Source organism: Pollachius pollachius (assembly GCF_949987615.1).
Source record: "Pollachius pollachius genome assembly, chromosome: 2".
NCBI lineage: Eukaryota > Metazoa > Chordata > Actinopteri > Gadiformes > Gadidae > Pollachius > Pollachius pollachius.
The window spans coordinates 8,212,731-8,232,147 of NC_136935.1; the positions used below are offsets into that span (position 1 = coordinate 8,212,731).

General features: G+C 42.5%; 2 protein-coding genes across 26 annotated transcripts in view; both read right to left on the reverse strand.

Annotated features, from left to right (window-relative positions):
* Positions 1–15,292, reverse strand: part of LOC307070892 (uncharacterized protein) — a 102,571-nt gene extending 87,279 nt beyond the window's left edge. For 24 of the 25 annotated variants that reach the window (XM_079729614.1, XM_079729608.1, XM_079729607.1 and 21 more), the window contains exons 1-5: positions 15,236–15,274; positions 14,645–14,674; positions 14,364–14,460; positions 12,658–12,774; positions 11,478–11,594 (exon numbers count right to left, since the gene is read on the reverse strand). In XM_079729614.1, coding sequence (XP_079585740.1) covers positions 11,478–11,594; positions 12,658–12,774; positions 14,364–14,446 — 317 coding nt within the window. In that variant the 5' untranslated portion in view covers positions 14,447–14,460; positions 14,645–14,674; positions 15,236–15,274. Of the gene's footprint in view, positions 1–11,477; positions 11,595–12,657; positions 12,775–14,363; positions 14,461–14,644; positions 14,675–15,235 lie in introns of all 25 variants that reach the window. The other variant, XM_079729612.1, reaches the window with a different exon arrangement.
* On the reverse strand, positions 960–8,396 carry LOC307070899 (uncharacterized protein). Its single transcript, XM_079729646.1, has 6 exons — positions 7,330–8,396; positions 6,696–6,869; positions 4,457–4,630; positions 3,958–4,131; positions 2,607–2,653; positions 960–1,807 (listed from the first exon to the last, which is right to left on the reverse strand). The coding sequence occupies exons 1-6, from the start codon at positions 8,244–8,246 to the stop codon at positions 1,263–1,265; spliced, it is 2,031 nt and encodes a 676-aa protein (XP_079585772.1). The 5' UTR covers positions 8,247–8,396; the 3' UTR covers positions 960–1,262.
* Positions 15,293–19,417: the final 4,125 nt, after the last annotated feature.

Here is a 19,417-nt window from a genome sequence, read left to right on the forward strand (position 1 = left end):
TGAACCATCAAGTGTCTCTTTGTATTTATCTGTGCTTCTAGACATCACAGCTCTGTCCATCATTCATATTTTAATGAAGTGGTTATTCTTTATCACTGAGTGAAGTCCCGGAACAGCAACTGGTCTAACACCTCTCCCTGAAATAAGGAACTTATCTACATTTATATTCCTGTGAATCTATTTAACAGGCATATACTGACGTTGATAAGGAACTATTGTTAACTTCCTTATCAACAAAGTCAGAAGCTTTTATGCATCTAAACTTCAGTTCTGTTTCTGGATGTTTGGGTCTGTTTTATACTGTCTTGGGTTCGAGGGGGGAATAAGTTCAGGTAGTTCTACTCTCCTTGCTATAACACATGTTTATCGTTTATAGGCTCCAGGAAGGACAGATATGGGCCTATAGGAGGCGTTTCAAGGTGTATCTTTGTAAAGGGGAGGAGTTTCATATTGTTTATTCGTATCCAGTGGGTGTGGTCTTGGTTTTATTGTTATACGATTATTTATTATTTATTTATTATTTATTTATTTAAGGAGACAGGCGTTAGTAAATGTCTCTTTCTTGGATTCATACTCACAGAGCGCTGTGTTGAGTCACAGAGACACCTGTAAAGTGACCCTCCATGCAGATGATTTCTAAACTGACCACTAAAGGACCAGGAGACGACAGAATACACAACATATAGTTCTATCTATACAGAATTATTATTTTTTTATTTTTACATTATTTATGTTAATATTTGAATAATTTCATTGTTTCTTTTATTTTCTTCCGGTCTTATCAAAACATAATAGTTTAGCAATCCTTAGTTTCCATTTCAAAAGTGGTCAGAATTCAGAATTCAGAATTTTGTGAATTTATGAGAAACACTTTCATCTACTGGCCATACTTGGTTATGCACCAACTTTATTTTATTTCACTACCAGAAAGGAGCCGTGTCTAGTTCAATCGATGAGAATAATCACATTACACCCAAACATTATTTATTAAAACATGTTTATTTGTTTTTGTAGGCTGAAGAGTAGATGACTCAACACTATCTATCCCGATCCATGAACCTGTTGGTTTCAGTCAAGGACTGTTTAAATCATACACATCAACATCAACATAATATATAGTTACATGACTGTGTGTTTGATACAAAAATACTACAGAATTGACCAATAGAGCGATCAATAAAGAAGGAAATTTAATAATTACTGATAACTGAGCGATTTATTGAGCATCGCTGAAAACACACTTTTTTTGTGTGTTTATCTCACTACAACTGACTCAGAGAAACTGAAGAACCAGATCTCAAAAGTCCAAACCCTGGGAGGAGGTCCTCCTGGGTGAAGGTGGACTGGAAGGTGTGGATGTGTGTCAGTGTGTCTGAGGACCCTCCTCCACCTGGGGACACTCTGTAGAAGGACAGAGTGCCAGCAGGCCGGTCCAGATACACTCCTACTCTGTTAGAGCCAGGTGGGGGGAGGCTTATGTCTGTTTTTTTATCATTGTACCAGGCAGAGTAACGATCATCATTACACTCAAGACTCCAGGACATGTTGTTTAATCCAAGCCTGCTGCTATTACCCCCTTCTCTCCTCATGATTTCTCTGTATGTCACTCCTACATTAACACATCCTTCCCACTCTACCACCCAGTAGCAGCGGCCGGTCAGACCCTCTCTACACAACACCTGGTAACAGTAGTCAAATCTCTCTGGGTGATCAGGATAAGACTGCTCCGCTGTTGCCTTTCTGTTGTCCTCAGAAAGAGAGAGCTGTTTATGGGCTGTGTTTGGGTCCAGTGTGAGTTCAGAGGCATCTGAGGGGAGAACAAGACACCATCAGGGGGCTGACACCAGGGACGCATACAGGGGGGGGTTACGGAGTGTTATGGAGGGCCCTGGCCCCTGGCCCCCTCTCCTGCCATCTTCAGCGTATATCCTGGTAAAGGCTTCAGAAGGTTAAGGCCTTACATGTCAGGAAGACCATGTATAGAACCGTCCTAGAGCCAGGAGCCATTGCAAAACATATCGTTTAAACTTGCTACATTTCTCTTAAATTTCTAGAAAACATCCCAAAAATGAGGTGCCCTTTGTGGCCCCAGATCCCCCAGACCCCTCAGGGGTCATTGGAAGCTCCCTCCAAACCCATCTGAGTTCTGCTTATATTATATAGCCTACAATATAACAAGTAGGCCTACACCAAATATATGAAATGTCTCAGACGAATACATCTCTCAAAGTGATTATTGTATGCCATTTTATCGTCATCGCGGGCATCATTTTGCTCTTTGTTCTGTCTGAAACAAACCAAATATATTAAATGTCTCTTAAACGCACAGGGGTCAAACTCTCACACATTTAATCTCGTACCGCTGGCTGCTCACAGGAAATATTTCTTAATGCTCGAACATTCACTAGGAAGCAACTATCAAACGAGAACGAAATATAGAATATTCTAGAATATAGATAATTCATCAACAGTTTGATGAAGGTGATGTCAACCATCATCTTCATTCCCAGGATGATTTGACTGAACTGACCTCCTGCTGTCTGGATGGACTTTCCATCTCAATAGTTAGTGTTTGTTGAGATGAATCAAACTAAACTGACACTTACACTTCTTTAGAGCGGGTTTCAGCCTCCACTCTCCACCGTGCTCCAAACTAGGGAGAAAAAGAGAGAGCAGCATCTTGTCTTTAGACAGGGAAACATTATTCACATGTTAACAAAGAGAGAGCAGCATGTTGTCTTTAGACAGGGAAACATTATTCACATGTTAACAAAGAGAGAGCAGCATGTTGTCTTTAGACAGGGAAACATTATTCACATGTTAAGAAAGAGAGAGCAGCATGTCGTCTTTAAAAAGGGAAACATTATTCACATGTTGAGCTTCCCATTGGTTCATGAGGCCACTATGGTAAGAACTTTTGCAGACGGCTCGGCTGTATTCAAGAGGTTGAGTATTATTATTCACTCGTGATTAAGCCCATAATCAACCAGAACTCGCTGATGGCTTTGTGGTTTGTAACGTTGTTAACTGATTAATGACAGACAGCTAACCTCGTCAGTTGACTGTGTGGGTCACACACTGCGCCAATACAATCGTTGGGTTTTTTCTGGGAAACCACAAACGCTAACGACCAGCTCCACGCTAACGCCTTGCAGCAAGCTAACGACTAGCTCCATGCTATCGCCCAGTTCCACGCTAACACCTAGCTCTACGCTAACCAATCATCCAACCACTGTAGGCTCAGCTGACTCCGAAATCGGCCAATCAAAAAACAAACGCACTCAAAAGTCTGGTTTTAAAACAACACATTTGTGCTGCCTTCACGTGCTATGGAAAAGATGATCCTTTCCATTTGTGAACTGGAAATTACGAACACGTTGTGTTCAAGTGCTATTGTTGTCGTAGTGAAATGAAACATGGCGGACCCACCGATCCTGACCTGTTACTTAGGTAAAACAATTTTAGACTGCCTAATTCATCTGCTACAGCAAGAAGAGGATTTATCAAAACACAAACGGTAAATAAAAGGCTGTATATTTTATACATATATTTTTTTACTCTTGCGTTGCTCTCCGCCATGTTAAAAAGGTCAAAGGTTAACTCATCTCGGCAGCTCGTGTATCAAAATATTCTACGAGCTCTCCAGTGGAAACGACGACTTGAGGGGGTATTCATATGAAATTTTCACGTCGGCTTTTGTTATTTACCATAATTTCCATAGCACATGAAGGCACCATCATTCACCAGACAGCTAGTCCCAAACACAGCCATACGCCAAATATGAATATCACTATCAATAAATCTAATTCTATGAAAGTGGTCTGAATCCTAATCTGCTGTATCATCACTTTCTAGACATCATGAGTTACAGATGCATTTTGAAACCACTTCATCCAGTAACTCGTTGAATCCTTGTAGGAGACATTGTCCATGAGTGGTGAGCTGTCCTCTCCATACCTGAGAGTGTCCAGTCTCCAGTCTGACTTCTCCAGCACAGTAGTGAACACCATAGATCCAAGGTCTCCTGGGTGATTGTAGCTCAGGTCCAGCTCTCTCAGATGGGAGGGGTTGGAGCTCAGAGCTGAGGCCAGAGATAAACAGCCTTCCCGTGTGACCAGGCAGCCAGACAACCTACAAACAACAGGGGAAAACCCAACTGAAATGCATTGACATGAGTCAACATTTACACGGTCTATGGTCAACACTTTTCTGTAACAAATGATCAATAATAAATTATAAAATGCAAATTTTAATAATAAATACACTCTATACCATAATAAACAATCTGAAAAACAAGATTGGTACCTTACCGCTACATGTCAACAAAGATTAATTTTTTTTAGTTATTCAAATTAATGTCAATGTTTGAATTTAATTTGCATGAATGTGAATCTGTTAAAAGTCTTCTCATGTCAAACATTGTTGCTTCATTGTTTGCACATTGAGTAAAACTGACCTGAGAGTTTCCAGTGTACAGTGTGGAGTCCCCAGTCCAGCAGACAGCAGCATCACTCCTGAATCCTGCAGATCATTGCTACTCAGGTCCAGCTCTCTCAGACTCAAGGTGTTGGAGCTGAGTACTGAGGCCAGAGCATCACAGCATCTCTCTGACAGATTACAGCCATTTAGCCTTCACAAATAAAAAAGTCTTATTATACATAAATCAAACATCTTTAATATTTTATAAATGATGAAACACTGTAAGCTTTACTAACGTTGAAATTGAAACGTGTCTGATGAATGTTATTTTTGCATAATATAGTCTGTTATTCTACTTTTATAACTATGAATTGTAGCAGTTTGTGGCTACACTCATTAATAGATAGATAGCATTAGTAATGTTGTGGTTATAACTAAAGATCTAAACATGTTAAGTGGCATGGAAAGTCATTATATTTAGGCTTGAGACAACGACTCCCTTTTTAAGGATCAGCTAACGGTAAATGTCTGCTGTGCGTAAACCTTAAAGGTCCCGTGGCATGCTACTTTATGGATGCTTTAATATCGATATTAGTGGGCCCCTAACACAGTATTTGAAGACGTTCCCGAAATTCAGCAGAATTACATTGGTGCAGAATTACGGCCACTATGAGCCAGTCGCAGATTGAGCTTTCCCCAAACTCGCCAAACGCGTCAGTGTCTGTATCTTTAATGCAAATGAGGAGGAGAGAGGCGGGTCAAGGAGGAGGGTGGGGGTGTGGCCCTGAGCAGCTTGCGGCCATGGTACCATGCGCTCTGTTTACAGTGGGTGTATCGCAATGGCGAGGCGCACACAGCCTTTGGCCGTGTTCTGTAAATATTCTAGAACACTCTGGGTGCTCCGGCGGGAGTCCTGGAGCTCTTTATCTAAATAATATCATATTATACATAGATATCTATATCATATAATATATTATCATGGCCAAAAGCTGTATGCGCTTCCAGATGATATTATGAATCTCAAACGACTGTGTCGGGTTCTCCGACGTCTGTGGTTCTTCCACGTCCACATCAATCTGAAGCAGACTGAACCACGACATGGAGGAGAAAGGGATTGTTGCCCGCCGGAGCCTCACTGCCGAGGGACCACCGCCTCGGCAACGTGCAGCGCTTAGGCACCACCACCTCCTGCAGCGGGCAGCGCCGAGGCGGTGGTCCCTCGGCAGCGGGCAGCGGAAAACGGGGCTCAAGCGGGAGATAATCGCAGGCAACAATCCCTTTCTCCTCCATGTCGTGGTTCATGTACTTTAGGGAGTCAAAGCCAAAGTTCCTTTCCCCCAATTCCTTCTCAACCATGGCTGAGATAACCCCCACTACGAGTCTCGTGGGGGTTATCACCAGAGACGAGAGTCCGATGTGTTATGCGCCATAACACCAACAGCAGAGCGGTTATCCAAATAACAAGGAAGTGTACAACACTTGCGTTACAGTCCTGGAGCTCTATATCTAAATAATATCATATAATAGGCTACATAGATATCGATATCATATAATACATATTACCACGGCCAAAAGCTGTGTGCGCCTCCAGATGATATTATGACTCACAAATGACTGCGTCGTTCTCCGACGACTCTGGTTCTTCCACTTCCACATCAATCTGAAGTAGACTGAACCGCGCGCTGCCGGCTGCCGGCTAACTGCTGCGACAATCACGGGCAACAATCCCTTTCTCCTCCATGTCGCAGTTCATGTACTTCAGGGAGTCAAAACCAAAGTTCCTCTCCCCCAATTCCTTCTCAATGGCTCTATGGCTGAGCTAACCCCAACTACAGTCTCGTTGTGGAAATACCAGAGACGTCAGAGAACCGACGTGTTATGCGCCATAACGCCAACAGCAGAACGGTTATCCAAATAACAAAGAAGTGTACAACACTTGCGTTACAGTGTGTGTAAACACACACACACACACGTGGCGCTCGCACGGTCGTAGTTCATTGTCTCATTTGGGGGCCAAATTCTCTGGGCTGGCAAGACAGAAAGGGGAGGTGGCATCTCCCCTTATGACGACATACGGGGAAAATTCCAAAACGGCGCACCCTAGCTTCGTTTTTCAAAGGCGGAGCAGAATGCCTAGTGCTCGTTTTACACCCAACGGAATCTCAAGCTACTGGGGGAGCATAGGTAGGCTAAGGGAACTCATATTAATGTTAGAAAACCTCAGAAAGTTTATTTCTCTTTAAGGAATAAACCTCTGCACATTGAGTAAAACTGACCTGAGAGATTCCAGTGTACAGCGTTGACTTTCCAGTCCAGCAGAGAGAATCTGCACTCCTGAATCCTGCAGATCATTGGTACTCAGGTCCAGCTCTCTCAGACTAGAGAAGTTGGAGCTGAGAACTGAGGCCAGATCTTCACAGCATCCCTCTGACAGATGACAGCAGTTCAGCCTTCACACAAATAAACAGACAAGAACATGTTCATCTGTAGAACTAATGTCACTTTAACATGAAGTTGGATGAAAAGATGTTCTAAAGTTTGTATTCATACATGGAAAATGTTAAACTGTTTCCAAACTTATACTCACTGTTAAACTATACTCTCCATGCAACCCATTACAGTTAGATTATTGAAATACATTTTTAAATGTAAAGAAAATGTAACTTATTATTTTATTTTACTTCATTGTTATTAGTGTTTATTATTATATGTTAGTTGTGATGCATCTAATTTACATATTGTATATCATTATAACATTAATATTCCAGTATTATGTATAGTTTGTTGTGTGATTGTAATACATGTTATTAGTGAACCCACAGAGATCTTTCATATATTATTGTTACTTTTATGTTGTAGTATTGTGTATATTGTGTTGTGTGTTGTTATACATCTTATTAGTGAACCTACAGAGATGTTTTGGAGGCTTTGACCACTGGCAGCAGCCTCAGAAGACCCTCCTCTGAAGCAGAGTATTTCTTCAGGTCAAACACGTCCAGCTCCACTTCTGATGTCAGTAAGATGAAGACCACAGTTGACAACTGACTTGGGGACAGAGATTCTCTGGAGAGACTTCCTGATGTCAGGGACAGTTGGATCTCCTCCACTAGAGAACGGTCGTTCAGCTCATTCAGACAGTGAAACAGATTGATGCTTCTCTCTGGAGAGAGATCTCCACTTATCTTCTTCTTGATGTAAGACACTATATTCTGATTCGTCTCTGAGTTACTTACTTTCTGTCCCAGCAGTCCTTGTAGGAGATTCTGATTGGTCTGGGAGCGACTACTTGTCTGGCTCAGCAGACCTTGTAGGAGACTCTGATTGGTCTCCAGAGAGAGGCCCAGGAGGAAGCGGAGGAACAAGTCCAGGTGTCCGTTCTCACTCTGTAAGGCCTTGTCCACAGCACTCTGGTAGAAGAGATCAGTTGTATTTCTAGTAAAAGCAAACCACTTGGATCGTTGTTCTTCTGTTATCAGATTGATACGAGTTTTCATGAAGGACTTGAAGACATAAAGGGCAGCCAGAAACTCCTGGATGCTCAGATGGACAAAGCAGAACACCCTGTCCTGGTAAATCCCACACTCCTCTTTAAAGATCTGGGTGAACACTCCTGAATACTCTGAGGCTGCTCTGATATCGATGCCACACTCTGCCAGGTCTGCCTCGTAGAAGATCAGATTGCCTTTCTCCAGCTGGTTAAAAGCCAGTTTTCCCAGGGAAACAATGATTTGCCTGCTCTCTGAACTCCAGTGTGGATCTTTTTCAGCTCTCCCATGATACTTCCTGTCCCCCTGGATGGACTGAACCCTCAGGAAGTGGCTGTACATCTAAGTCATGGTCTTTGGCACCTCTTCTTCACCCTTCGATGTTTTGAAGAAGTCCTGCAGAACTGTAGCAGTGATCCAACAGAAGACTGGTATGTGACACATGATGTGGATGCTTCGTGATGTCTTGATGTGGGAGATGATTTTGCTGGCCAGCTCCTCGTCTCTGAATCTCTTCCTGAAGTACTCCTCCTTCTGTGGGTCGGTGAACCCTCTCACCTCTGTCACCATGCCAATACACTCAGCAGGGATCTGATTGGCTGCCGCAGGGCGTGTGGTTATCCAGATGAGAGCGGAGGGAAGCAGGTTGCCCCTGATGAGGTTTGTCAGCAGCACGTCCACCGTGGTGGACTCTCTGACATCAATACAGATCGGGTTGTTCTGGAAGTCCAGAGGAAGTCGACACTCATCCAGACCATCCAAGATGAAGACAACTTGGAACCGGTCATATCTGCAGATTCCTGCTTCTTTGGTCTCAATAAAGAAGTGATGAAGAAGTTCCACCAAGCTAAAGTTTTTATCTTTCAGTAAATTCAGGCCTCTGAAGGTGAGGGGAAATGTGAAGTGTATATCGTGGTTGGTTTTGTCTTCAGCCCAGTCCAGAGTGAACTTCTGTGTTAAGACGGTTTTACCAATGCCGGCCACTCCACTTGTCATTATTGTTCTGATTGGTTTATCTTGTCCAGGTAACGGTTTAAAGATGTCTTCACATTTTATTGGTGTTTCCTCCCTGGCTGGTTTCCTGGAAGCTGTTTCCATCAGTCTGACCTCATGTTCCTTGTTGACCTCTCCACTGCCTCTCTCTGTGATGTAGAGCTCTGTGTAGATCTCATTCAGAGGTCTTGACTCTCCTGCTTTAGGGATTCCCTCAAACACACACCGGGTCTTCTCCTTCAGATGTGACTTGATTTTATGTTGGCATTCGGCAGCAACAGTTTCTAAATTAGAATACAACAGAAGAAACAAAAGGCTCTTACTACTCTGTTACAAAATAAGAGCATCTTCCTAATCTGATGTGCAAATAAGAGTATCTTACTGCTCCACAACTTGTCGGCCAGCTCCTCCTGCTTCAACTGCTTCATGCAGAGCAGTGTGATGTCTAGTGCTCCCTCTGTGGCGCGCCTCCTCTGCTCCTTCTCCTCACCATCCATCTCCTCTTCCTCCCCCCTCTGGCTCTCTGAGCATTGTGGGTCATCTGGGAAGAGAACCCTCCAGAGCTTCTCCACCTCCTTGTCTAGAAAAGCGCGTGCGTTCTCCTTGATCCTCTGGAACAGAACAAACAATGATGAGAACTTTACTGTGAACTAACTGAGGAGATCAGAACCGTCTGTCCTGGATTCACGTCCTGCTGGTCTGAAGAGGGAAGCCTGGAGACTGTTAACTCCAGGAGAGAGGTTGTTCACATGTCATTCATAACTGAACTCAGTCTTGTACATTTACACACCTTCAACTCTGTGTGCTGCTGCTGTACAGACGGACCACTGGTAACCTTCGACCTCCCATGGTGTTGCCTGTGGACACCACACACATGCACACAAAAATAGAAAAGAGCATGAACATCCCTGTAAACTCTGCTCAGACTATTTGATTTGAAGTCCGGAGAGACCACCCAGCTGGGTCCAGGGGAGTCTGCTGTCTGCTGCTGGTCTCTTCTAGAACCTTTTATTCTGAAATAATTGATTTATTAATTCCTTTTCCAAAGATATAAATAGTCGGAGGACATTGAGGATATTTCCATTTTAAATCAATGTTCTCTCTCTAGGAAACACATGCCTCATATGTACGTCCAAACACAATGACATATAACAATAGCTAACAATAACAAAAACATAAAAGATACAACATTTAATCGTGCAACATCGGAAAAGAAAGAAAAATAAACCAATAAAGAAAGAGAAGCTGGTATGGTTGAAAATTATTGAGGCTTCAAGGATCATCTTGCCCAAATGTTTGATATCAGTATGGAAAAAAGCCGAGTTAACAGAGGGCCTGTTCCAGGAGATTCCCTTTGTCATTCATAACACCTCAGAAAGTCCTCTACTGATATAGATATATCAGTAGATATCCCTCTGTAGTCAATGACATCAGTCTATTTCTCAGCTCAGTTAGATATTAAGGTTAAGTATAAAGTATATATGGTAAATATTGTTATAATAAAGCCAAACGTTAAACACTGTGTTAATATTATCTGGCCTCCAATTGAAGGGACGGATGCCTACATCCTGAGGAACATTTACATGTGTCTCTCATTCATACAGTTTGTCTTTCAAAAGAATAACCGGTTACCTCATTGTAATGTGTATGTATAAGTAGCCCCTGAGAGCGATGTCTGGCTCATGTCACCGTGAGAGGGGAAGACGAGGAGGGCTTTGTGAAGAAAAGGCCCCTCTTGTGGTTTCCCTTCCTCATGGTCTTGTGGTGCTTATTCTAACTCAGAAGTTGGAGGTAACTAGGCAATACTCCAGATAAAGTCAGAAACTGCCAGCTTTATGAATATATACCACAGGCCACCACATATATTGGTATCGTTAACATGAGCGTTGCTATATTGAAAACATTCGGGGCTAATGCCCAGAAGTTAGTTTTTTTAAAATTTGAAAATCGGGCTGATGAAATATGCAATTGTAACGTATTTTGAGAAGGAAAGGAAAGACCAATCGTTATGTCGCACTCACGTCGGGGCAGGCCAACTGAGTAGGTTAATGTTTACGTTAAGGATAAACATTAACCTATGTGGTGCACTTTCCTATCCTGAACGTAAACATTAACCTACTCAGTAGGCCTGCCCCGACGTGAGTCAGACATGACCCTTTGTCTTTCCTTTACTTCTCAAACTACGTTACAATTGCATGTTCATCAGCCCGATTTTCAAATTTTCTCGGGGGAGAAACCCCCGAACCCCCCTTTTAAAAGGACTCTGGGCTTCTGGGCTACAGCCCTGAATGTTTTAAATTGCCAGCGATGCTCCTGATCCTGACAGATAGCTAGAGCCAGTGATCTTAACAAGCAAGGCTGATAAGGGATCTCCTTGTTTAAGACCTTCTTCAAGTCAAAGAAGAAGAGATCATACAGTTTGGGATCTACTTGGTTAATAAATGTTGGGCTGAATCCAACGTTTTTTTGAAGCTGTAAACAAACTAAGCCGTTCTCTTCTAGACAAACAACAACAACCATCTGTGATTCGGGACTCTAGGATGTCTGGCTGATGGATTTAATTATCTGGTAGATCCTTACCTTGGCTCAGTAGACTGCTTTCCGTCTCCAAACCTAGGAGGTTGTGTGATAGAGTGATCACTCTTCATGGAGACACCGCTGGGTCCAGGGGAGTCTGCTCTCTGCTGCTGGACTCGTCTAGATATTTTTAGATTCAAATGTTTTATTGCTTTTCAAGTTATTACATTGTAGAGTTACAATAAAGTAGTTTAGGGCATAAAGTAGTCCTTTTTTAAAGTTAAATGCTGGATATAATGGATTCACGAGCTAGAAACGTCATTCTAGCTGTGTGTTAATCTGTAAATAGGCTCTACTCTCCCCTCCATGGAGCGGTCTAGAAGAGGAAGGTCCTCAGGCGGCCAGCTGGCCTAAGGAAGTGTTCCATGTATAGGCTGGGCTGCAGACCCAGCCCTCCACTCCCTGACTTTAGTTTACATCCCAACATGACCACCCGAGAACCTGAATATTTGAATAGTAATGTCTAGTATTTGGATGCTTTGTGTCCAGATCCACATGTGTTGGTTTAAATAGTTGAACACTGTGTCCTCAGCTGGCCTATTGAATGAGCCGAACGTCTGTGTTAAAACAGCTCTCAGTTTGAGGGATTTCCAAAGTAGAATGAAGGGCAGGTGAAATGTTTGCTAAGTAGGTGAAATATTTGAATGTTTGTCCTTCAAATAAGTTCCTTAGCTTTGTTACACTTTTTTATTCAATGCTTTCTGAACGACTGGTAGTTTTCCTAGACCCCTGCCTGGGAATGGAGGTAGTTTAGGCTTTAACCATAACCCTGCCTGTCAATCGAGGTAGTTTAGGCTTTAACCATAACCCTGCCTGTGAATGGAGGTAGTTTAGGGTTTAACCAGAACCCTGACTGTGAGTGGAGGTAGTTTAGGCTTTAACCATAACTCTGCCTGTGAATGGAGGTAGTTTAGGGTTTAACCAGAACCCTGGCTGTGAGTGGAGGTAGTTTACGGTTTAACCATAACCCTGGCTGTGAGTGGAGGTAGTTTAGGGTTTAACCAGGACCCTGGCTGTAAGTGGAGGTAGTTAGGGTTACCCAGAACCCTGCCTGTGTGAACAACCATAGAGTCATAAAGCGGGGACTCTTCATGGAGACACAGCTGGGTCCAGGGGAGTCTGATCAGTAGAGTCTGATTACAACCAACTGGTCGGTTTATCAACGTCTATTTGTTACTCCTACCTGTTTTTTCTGGAGGGGCATTCATCTTTAAGCACACCAGGTATATCCATAGAGTGGGGCCTCTTCATGGAGACACAGCTGGGTCCAGGGGAGCCTGCTCTCTCCTGCTGCTTTGGGCTTTAACACAACACACACACAGCTTTTACTCAGACTAATGATGGTGTCATGGTATATCACTGCTGAGCTCTGAGATGAACAACAGTCACAGATAGTTGGAGATCTGCTCTGATTATTGGATGTGAAGCTTGGACAGAAAAAACTTTATCAACAGCTTGAAGGTCCACAACTTTTTTGTTTCTCCTGGCTTGTTATAACATGACATGTGTGAGTGTGATTGACATCTGCAACCAAAATTAACTCTCAAAGGCACACATGCCTCAAAAGTATGCACGCACCCAATGACCTAAAACAATAGTCGATAATAAATACAGTAAAGATTAAACATTTGACCTTTTTAGAACAACGGAAAATAAAAAAAAGAAAGAAAGAGAGAAAGAAAGAAAAGCTGGTGGCCTGAGTAGGTTATTACATAATTTGAATAAAATGTCAGTCATATAGAATAAAAAGTAATTATATTTAAATCTAAATGTCCTTCCAGCTGTGTGTTCATATGTAAATAGGTTCTACTCTCCCCTCCATGGAGCGGTCCAGAAGAGGAAGGTCCTCAGGCGGCCAGCTGGCCTAAGGAAGTGTTCCATGTAGAGGCTGGGCTGCAGACCCAGCCCTCAACCCCCTGACTTTAGTTCACATCCTAACATGACCACTGGCTCATCAACCTGCTACTGTTTGGGTTTGAAACCTTTCCTTAAGGGGGTTTTGGTTTACATTCACTATATCTGAACGGTGAGGAGGGTACGTTAAGCCAAGATATTGGAAGGCATTTTTATGCCAGGTAGAATTGCCCTGTTTGAAAGAGATTTTGGGTAGATGGATGACAATGGAAGTGCTTCAGATTTTGACCAGTCTACTTTGCATCCTGAAAATAAGGATAGTTGATTCATTAAAACAGAGATGAGAATGTATTGGTGGGATCTGAGACCGGCCCAAGAATGTCATCGGCATATTAACTTATGCCTCATATTGACCTCTTAAATACCTGTCATATTGTAATCTTACAGATAGCGACAGCCTAGAAAGGCTGAGAACGCATCTCTTTGTCTACTAGACCTGCTTCATGTAAAAGGAGAAGAGATCACATCGTTTGTGATGTGAATGGAGGCAGTTTAGGGTTTAACCAGAACCCTGCCTTTGAATGAGGGTAGTTTAGGGTTTAACCAGAACCCTACCTGTGAGGGAGGTAGTTTAGGGTTTAACCAGAACCCTGCGTGTGAATAATAAGATATTTGAACAATGGAAAATATGAAAAATAGAGACATAAAGAAGAAAAAGCTGGTTGCCAGAGTAGGTTATTACATTATAAGGATAAGAGCGCTATAGAGTATAGAGTAGTCATATTAAAAGCTGTGTAGGGTATAAACAGCCTTCCGGAACATTTGAACATTGTTTTCTCCCAGAAGATATGACTTAATGTAACAGGCTTTCTAACCTGCTCTATCCAGCTTGGACCGCTCCAGTACACATGATTTAGCGTTTTAAACTTGATCAGAGTTGTTCTGAGTTCTCAGACTAATGATGGTGTCACGATGTATCACTGCTGAGCTCTGAGATGGACAACAGTCACAGACAGTGAGAGATCCTCTTCCTACCTCTCAGCTTTGCTGTGGCGGCCATGTACCCCAGACAGAGTGGTCTTAGAGGTAGGACCCCACTCCTCTCTCTCCTCATCCATAGTAGACTGGAGACCTGGACACAAAAACAACTAAGTATTGTTTCTCTGATCATTCAGCGTTGGGTTATTCACTGCTTTTATAAAACCTCCTTATTGCCGATCATTGCTGTTCATGTCTGCTCTCAGTCTCAACGAGGGGAAAGACGTGGAGACGCTGCCCAATGTTTACTACAAACCACTGATAACTTTATCACTTACACAGAATGTCTCTCAGGGCTTCAAGTGCATCTGCAGAAGAACCAGAAGACAGATACGCTCACTATGAGAAAATCGTCCTCTGAGGTTTTCTGTCCTGTTGAACCAGTCTGACTGACAACCTTAAACTGACTTCCTCATGACATTTAGATCAGAACCAGATTGCCAGATCTGGCCCTCTTCTTATAATGGCAATAATGAGATTAATTTTACAATTAAAATGTTCATAATGATAATAATAATAATATTAAATACAAAAATACATAATAATAACTCAATAATAATAATAATAATTTTAACACATATCATAATAACAATACAATTGAAACAAAAGACTTTGTATTATAATAATTATACAAGTCGTAATAGTATTAATGATATTAAACATAAGAATATTCAAATCCTTATTCGATCAATAGTTAGAATAACGATGAATACAATTTTCATGCAAGTAAATGTCGACAGACAAACCAATTAATTAACAATGTGAGAAGTGTCAAGTTGACCAAAGTTTACAAAGCAGTAACATTACAGTACATTTTCAGAAATATAACTCAACCAATGAATTATTATATGACAGAGCATGTTGTCTACCTTGTCTTCTCCCTGCTGTGATGAAGAGTTCAGCACCAAACCATCCAACACAACAACAAGGAAAGGATGATGTTGTGAACCAACCAGTTGGTCCAGTTCCCCTCCCAGTTCAAACTCCTCTCTGATTAACCTCTTATAGGCTGCTGCTCCATACTTCACACAGTGATAAAGAATAACCACTTTATTAAAATATGAACATTTGACAGAGCTGTAATGTTTAGAAGCACAGAGAAATACAAAGAGACACTTAATGGTTCAAACAGCAGGTAGAGACACTCGGTCACTGATGCATCGCTTCACATATCCTCCTCAGTTACAGAAAATAAATACCAGGATTTCATAAACACTTCACCATACATTAATGAACCATTCATTAAAATAAGTTAATGCATTTATAACAATTATTATACATATGGTTCACATGTGTATTTAGTTCCCAGGGACACTATCAATAAACATGAACACCATTATGAAATGACTACTATTCATTAACTGTTATTGCTTATGACTGCATTGACTAATGTTAATTAATGGTTAATTTATGAACCCATATTGTAAAGTGTTCCCATGATTTCCATAAAGAGAGAAATGTAGATAATGTAGAGAATAGAAACACATGACCTAGAGAAGGCCTCTCCTGTGTTTCAGGTGATCAGTACAATCTCACAAAGATCAAATCCTCACCACACGTTTTCTTCCTCATACCAAACCTGTGGCGGCCGCGCCTCCACTCATAACTTCACTCTGTTGAAGCTCAAACACAGCGAGACGTTAGCTGACCTTCACTTTAATGTGTTTTCATTGGAAAAGAATTTTAAACACAGAAGGTTAAAACACTACAAGTTTTTATCTCACATTCTTCACTGTTTCTGAGGGTTCAATATAAAGAGTAAGAGATCATTAAAGGTCTGCTCTGGTAGGGGTGAAGTTCTACTCTCTAAATTATTAACTGAATGTGTTAAATAACGTAATAAAGAGTCCATAAGGGTGGCAGGTCCATGCTGTCCACTCTAATTCATATGCACTGGTCTGTATTTTAAGGGTGGAGTCAGCTTCTCCCTGATGAAGATCTGTCTCATGGTGTCCCTGCAGTCATCGTTAGGGCGGTTCCAGCAGCAGCTAGTTCCTGGTGAAGCCTTCTCCTGACTGGCAGACAAACTCATTTACATAACACATATCTTCTCTCGTTATGAACAGTTTTGTTGGCATCAAGATGTGCCAAAAACACACCCTCTTGTGATGTCACAAGAGGATGTCTCCTCACTCCTACAAGACGTTTTGTAGATGTTTAGAGACGTGGACATCACAAGAGGGAGTGTCATTGAAGGATGTACGTCCTCGAGGTGGCTACAAAAATTAGCACAATTAACATAAAGCTATTTCATGTAAATTTACTCCAAGGGACGGATGACCTGAAAACCAGTAGCGTTACGACAGATCCTTCTTAATACGAAGAGAAAGTGACCGTTTGAAGAGTGAGCGTCTCTCCTTCTCAAGCGATGGTTGAGGTAGGGTGACCAGACTTCCCATTGTTACTGGAGACAGTCCCAATTTTGAGTTGCGTGTCAAGGGTCCCGCAAAAGCCTGTTGGGATGCTCAAATGTCACGGTTTCCACCAACCACTATGAAATGTCCCCTTTTTTCCACAATTACATAGCCAAGCATGGTCTTATTATAGCCCGATCATTAACTAAAAAACACATAGAAACATTAAAGCATCCAGCATATGATTTCAACAATGTGTAAGGGCATACACAACAGGGATGGTCGCGCAGTGGAATGCTGATGGAAACCAGCGGACAAGCGCTGGGTGGAGATGTTCGCGCATTTCAGAAGCAGGAAGATTCCGTAGAAAACATATGTCTAATTTGGCCTGTGTCTGCCTGGCACTAATGCTTCCGTTGAGCTGATCTTTTCATAATGAACAATACTTGGGCTGACGAGAGGGACCGAATTGACTGTTCCCACCTTAAAGGCGTTGCTTGTTACATGGGCCAATTTTGATGACACCTGTCTGCAATTCCACAGCAGCAGGCTATCAGCAAACAAATCAATTTTGGAGCAAATTCACTATTCAGCAAATATGCGTAGGCTAATTTGAAGAGCGTGTGTCTCTGTGTATGAGGCTGACGTCTCACACACACACACACACACACACACACACACACACGCTACTATGCTTTGTTCAAAACTTTCTGAAGCTTCAGGCTAATTTATAACAATATAGATAGTGACACACGACACTCAATGTCTTTTCATATTTTCTCTTAAATGTGTATATAGGCCTACCTATATACACATTTGTGAGCAGAAGTCCTATAGGACAGTGATCATGATTTGCCTCAATATCAGAATAACACCCATAGGACAAATAACAATGGTTGGTGGAATGCCATAACGTAGGTCTGTATATGCACTGTAAGCTTGTCCAGGCCCTGCAATTCAGGATGACGGCTATGAATCTGAATGAATTTTTAGGTAGTGGCGATCCCCAAAATGAACCAGAATACAGGAAATCACATCTACCAAATCAAATTTTCCGGGAGGAGGACCCCCAGACCTCCGTCCCTGACTGCGCCCCACCCACAGATTTAATCAACAGCCGCCACTGGTCCTACGTGTTGCAATTGAACCTTATTTCTGCGTCTATGACCTCACATGCACACGCACTACGGTCACACGGAAAGTGTCCCGGTTTTAGTTTCAGGAAATCTAGTCACCCTACGTTGTGCTGGTGAGCCACTGGTGAGACTGGGATCCTCTCCTAGAGCACTGGTTGAGGTGGTGAGCCACTGGTGAGACTGGGCTCCTCTCCTAGGGCACTGGTTGAGGTGGTGAGTTAGTGGTGAGACTGGGATCCTCTCCTACGGCACTGGTTGAGGTGGTGAGCCACTGGTGAGACTGGGATCCTCTCCTAGAGCCTGACACAATGTAGCCTGCTAATAAATCCAAGGAAAACAAAGAAAGCAATAAACAAAGAGCAACAATATAGGACGTCCAAGAAGGAATTTTCTTCAATAAACCAAGCTTTCGCTGTTGTCCATAAATACAGCTCCAGTACTGTGTTTGTTTGTTATTATCCCCCTGTTGCACGTAAGTGACAATTCTGTCGACCAATCAACGGGCGGCGTGTGTAGTTCGAACTTGTTGGCACCCTTTCAGACGTTTCAGTACCCCAATGGAGGAGTACTGTGAGATGAGTATGGCTCAGGCTCATCACTAGGGTTGGGTATCGTTTGGGTTTATCCAATACCGTTTTCGATCCGTTATCCGATACTTTTCAAACGGTACCGGTGCTAAAACGGTTCTCGAACCGGTACTTAGAAAAACGAAACCGCACACACTTGCATACATGCACGAGTTGTTATGAGTTTCACATTAAGCAGAAAGTCAGCGGACACTGAGTTGAAGTGTCCGCTACTTGATATGCAAGATTTACGGTTGGCATTAAATTACTCGACTTACCCGAAGAGGAAAGGCTGCAGTGAGTGCTGTGACTGATAAATATCTTTTAAAAAAAAATAAAAATAATGTCAAAAGCAGGCAGGCACGCAGCTATCCTGCTCGCGTTTACACTTGCGTGCATGGCGCAACATTACTGCCAAAGTCATATCAAGTAATAACGCAGGTGCGCAAGGCAGCCACAGGAGACGCCAACATTGTTTTCAACTCGGTACCGCGCCGTAGTAATTCCCATGTTTTAAAAGAAAATAAAGTATTTGAAGCCAATAAGTGACTTTGTTTTTGATTTGTTTTTGAACAGATAGCTCTGGATGCATGCATTGGCTTTGAAATTACATTCGCTCGCAACACACACACACACACACACACACACACACACACACACACACACACACACACACACACACACACACTACAACCCGCCGATCGTCAATCAAACAACATCAAGTAAGTGATGCCGCAGCGCGTTGACAAGTCCGTCCCGAGTCTCGAGGCGCCCATAGGCTTTATGGTTTACATGTTTGAAAGCCGTGACACACTCTTTTATCAGTTGGCCTCAAATACCACGCCTCCAGTCATGGACCTATAAAGAAAGTCGCAGTCGTAGTCGTACCATGCCTGTTTCGCGCAACATTGAAAAGGGTCCCGTCTGAAACAGTGTCGCGCGGCGCTGCGTTCCGAACGTTGTGTAATCAAATACACCGGTATGGCGGTATATAA

Coding starts and splice junctions, on each gene's coding strand:
- LOC307070899 (XM_079729646.1), bottom strand. CDS start 8,246: ATGTACAGCCACTTCCTGAGGGTTCAGTCCATCCAGGGGGACAGGAAG. Junction 4,631..6,695: donor TGTACACTGGAATCTCTCAG/GTCAGTTTTACT, acceptor TTATTTGTGAAG/GCTAAATGGCTGTAATCTGT. Junction 1,808..2,606: donor GAAACCCGCTCTAAAGAAGT/GTAAGTGTCAGT, acceptor TTCTCCCCTCAG/ATGCCTCTGAACTCACACTG.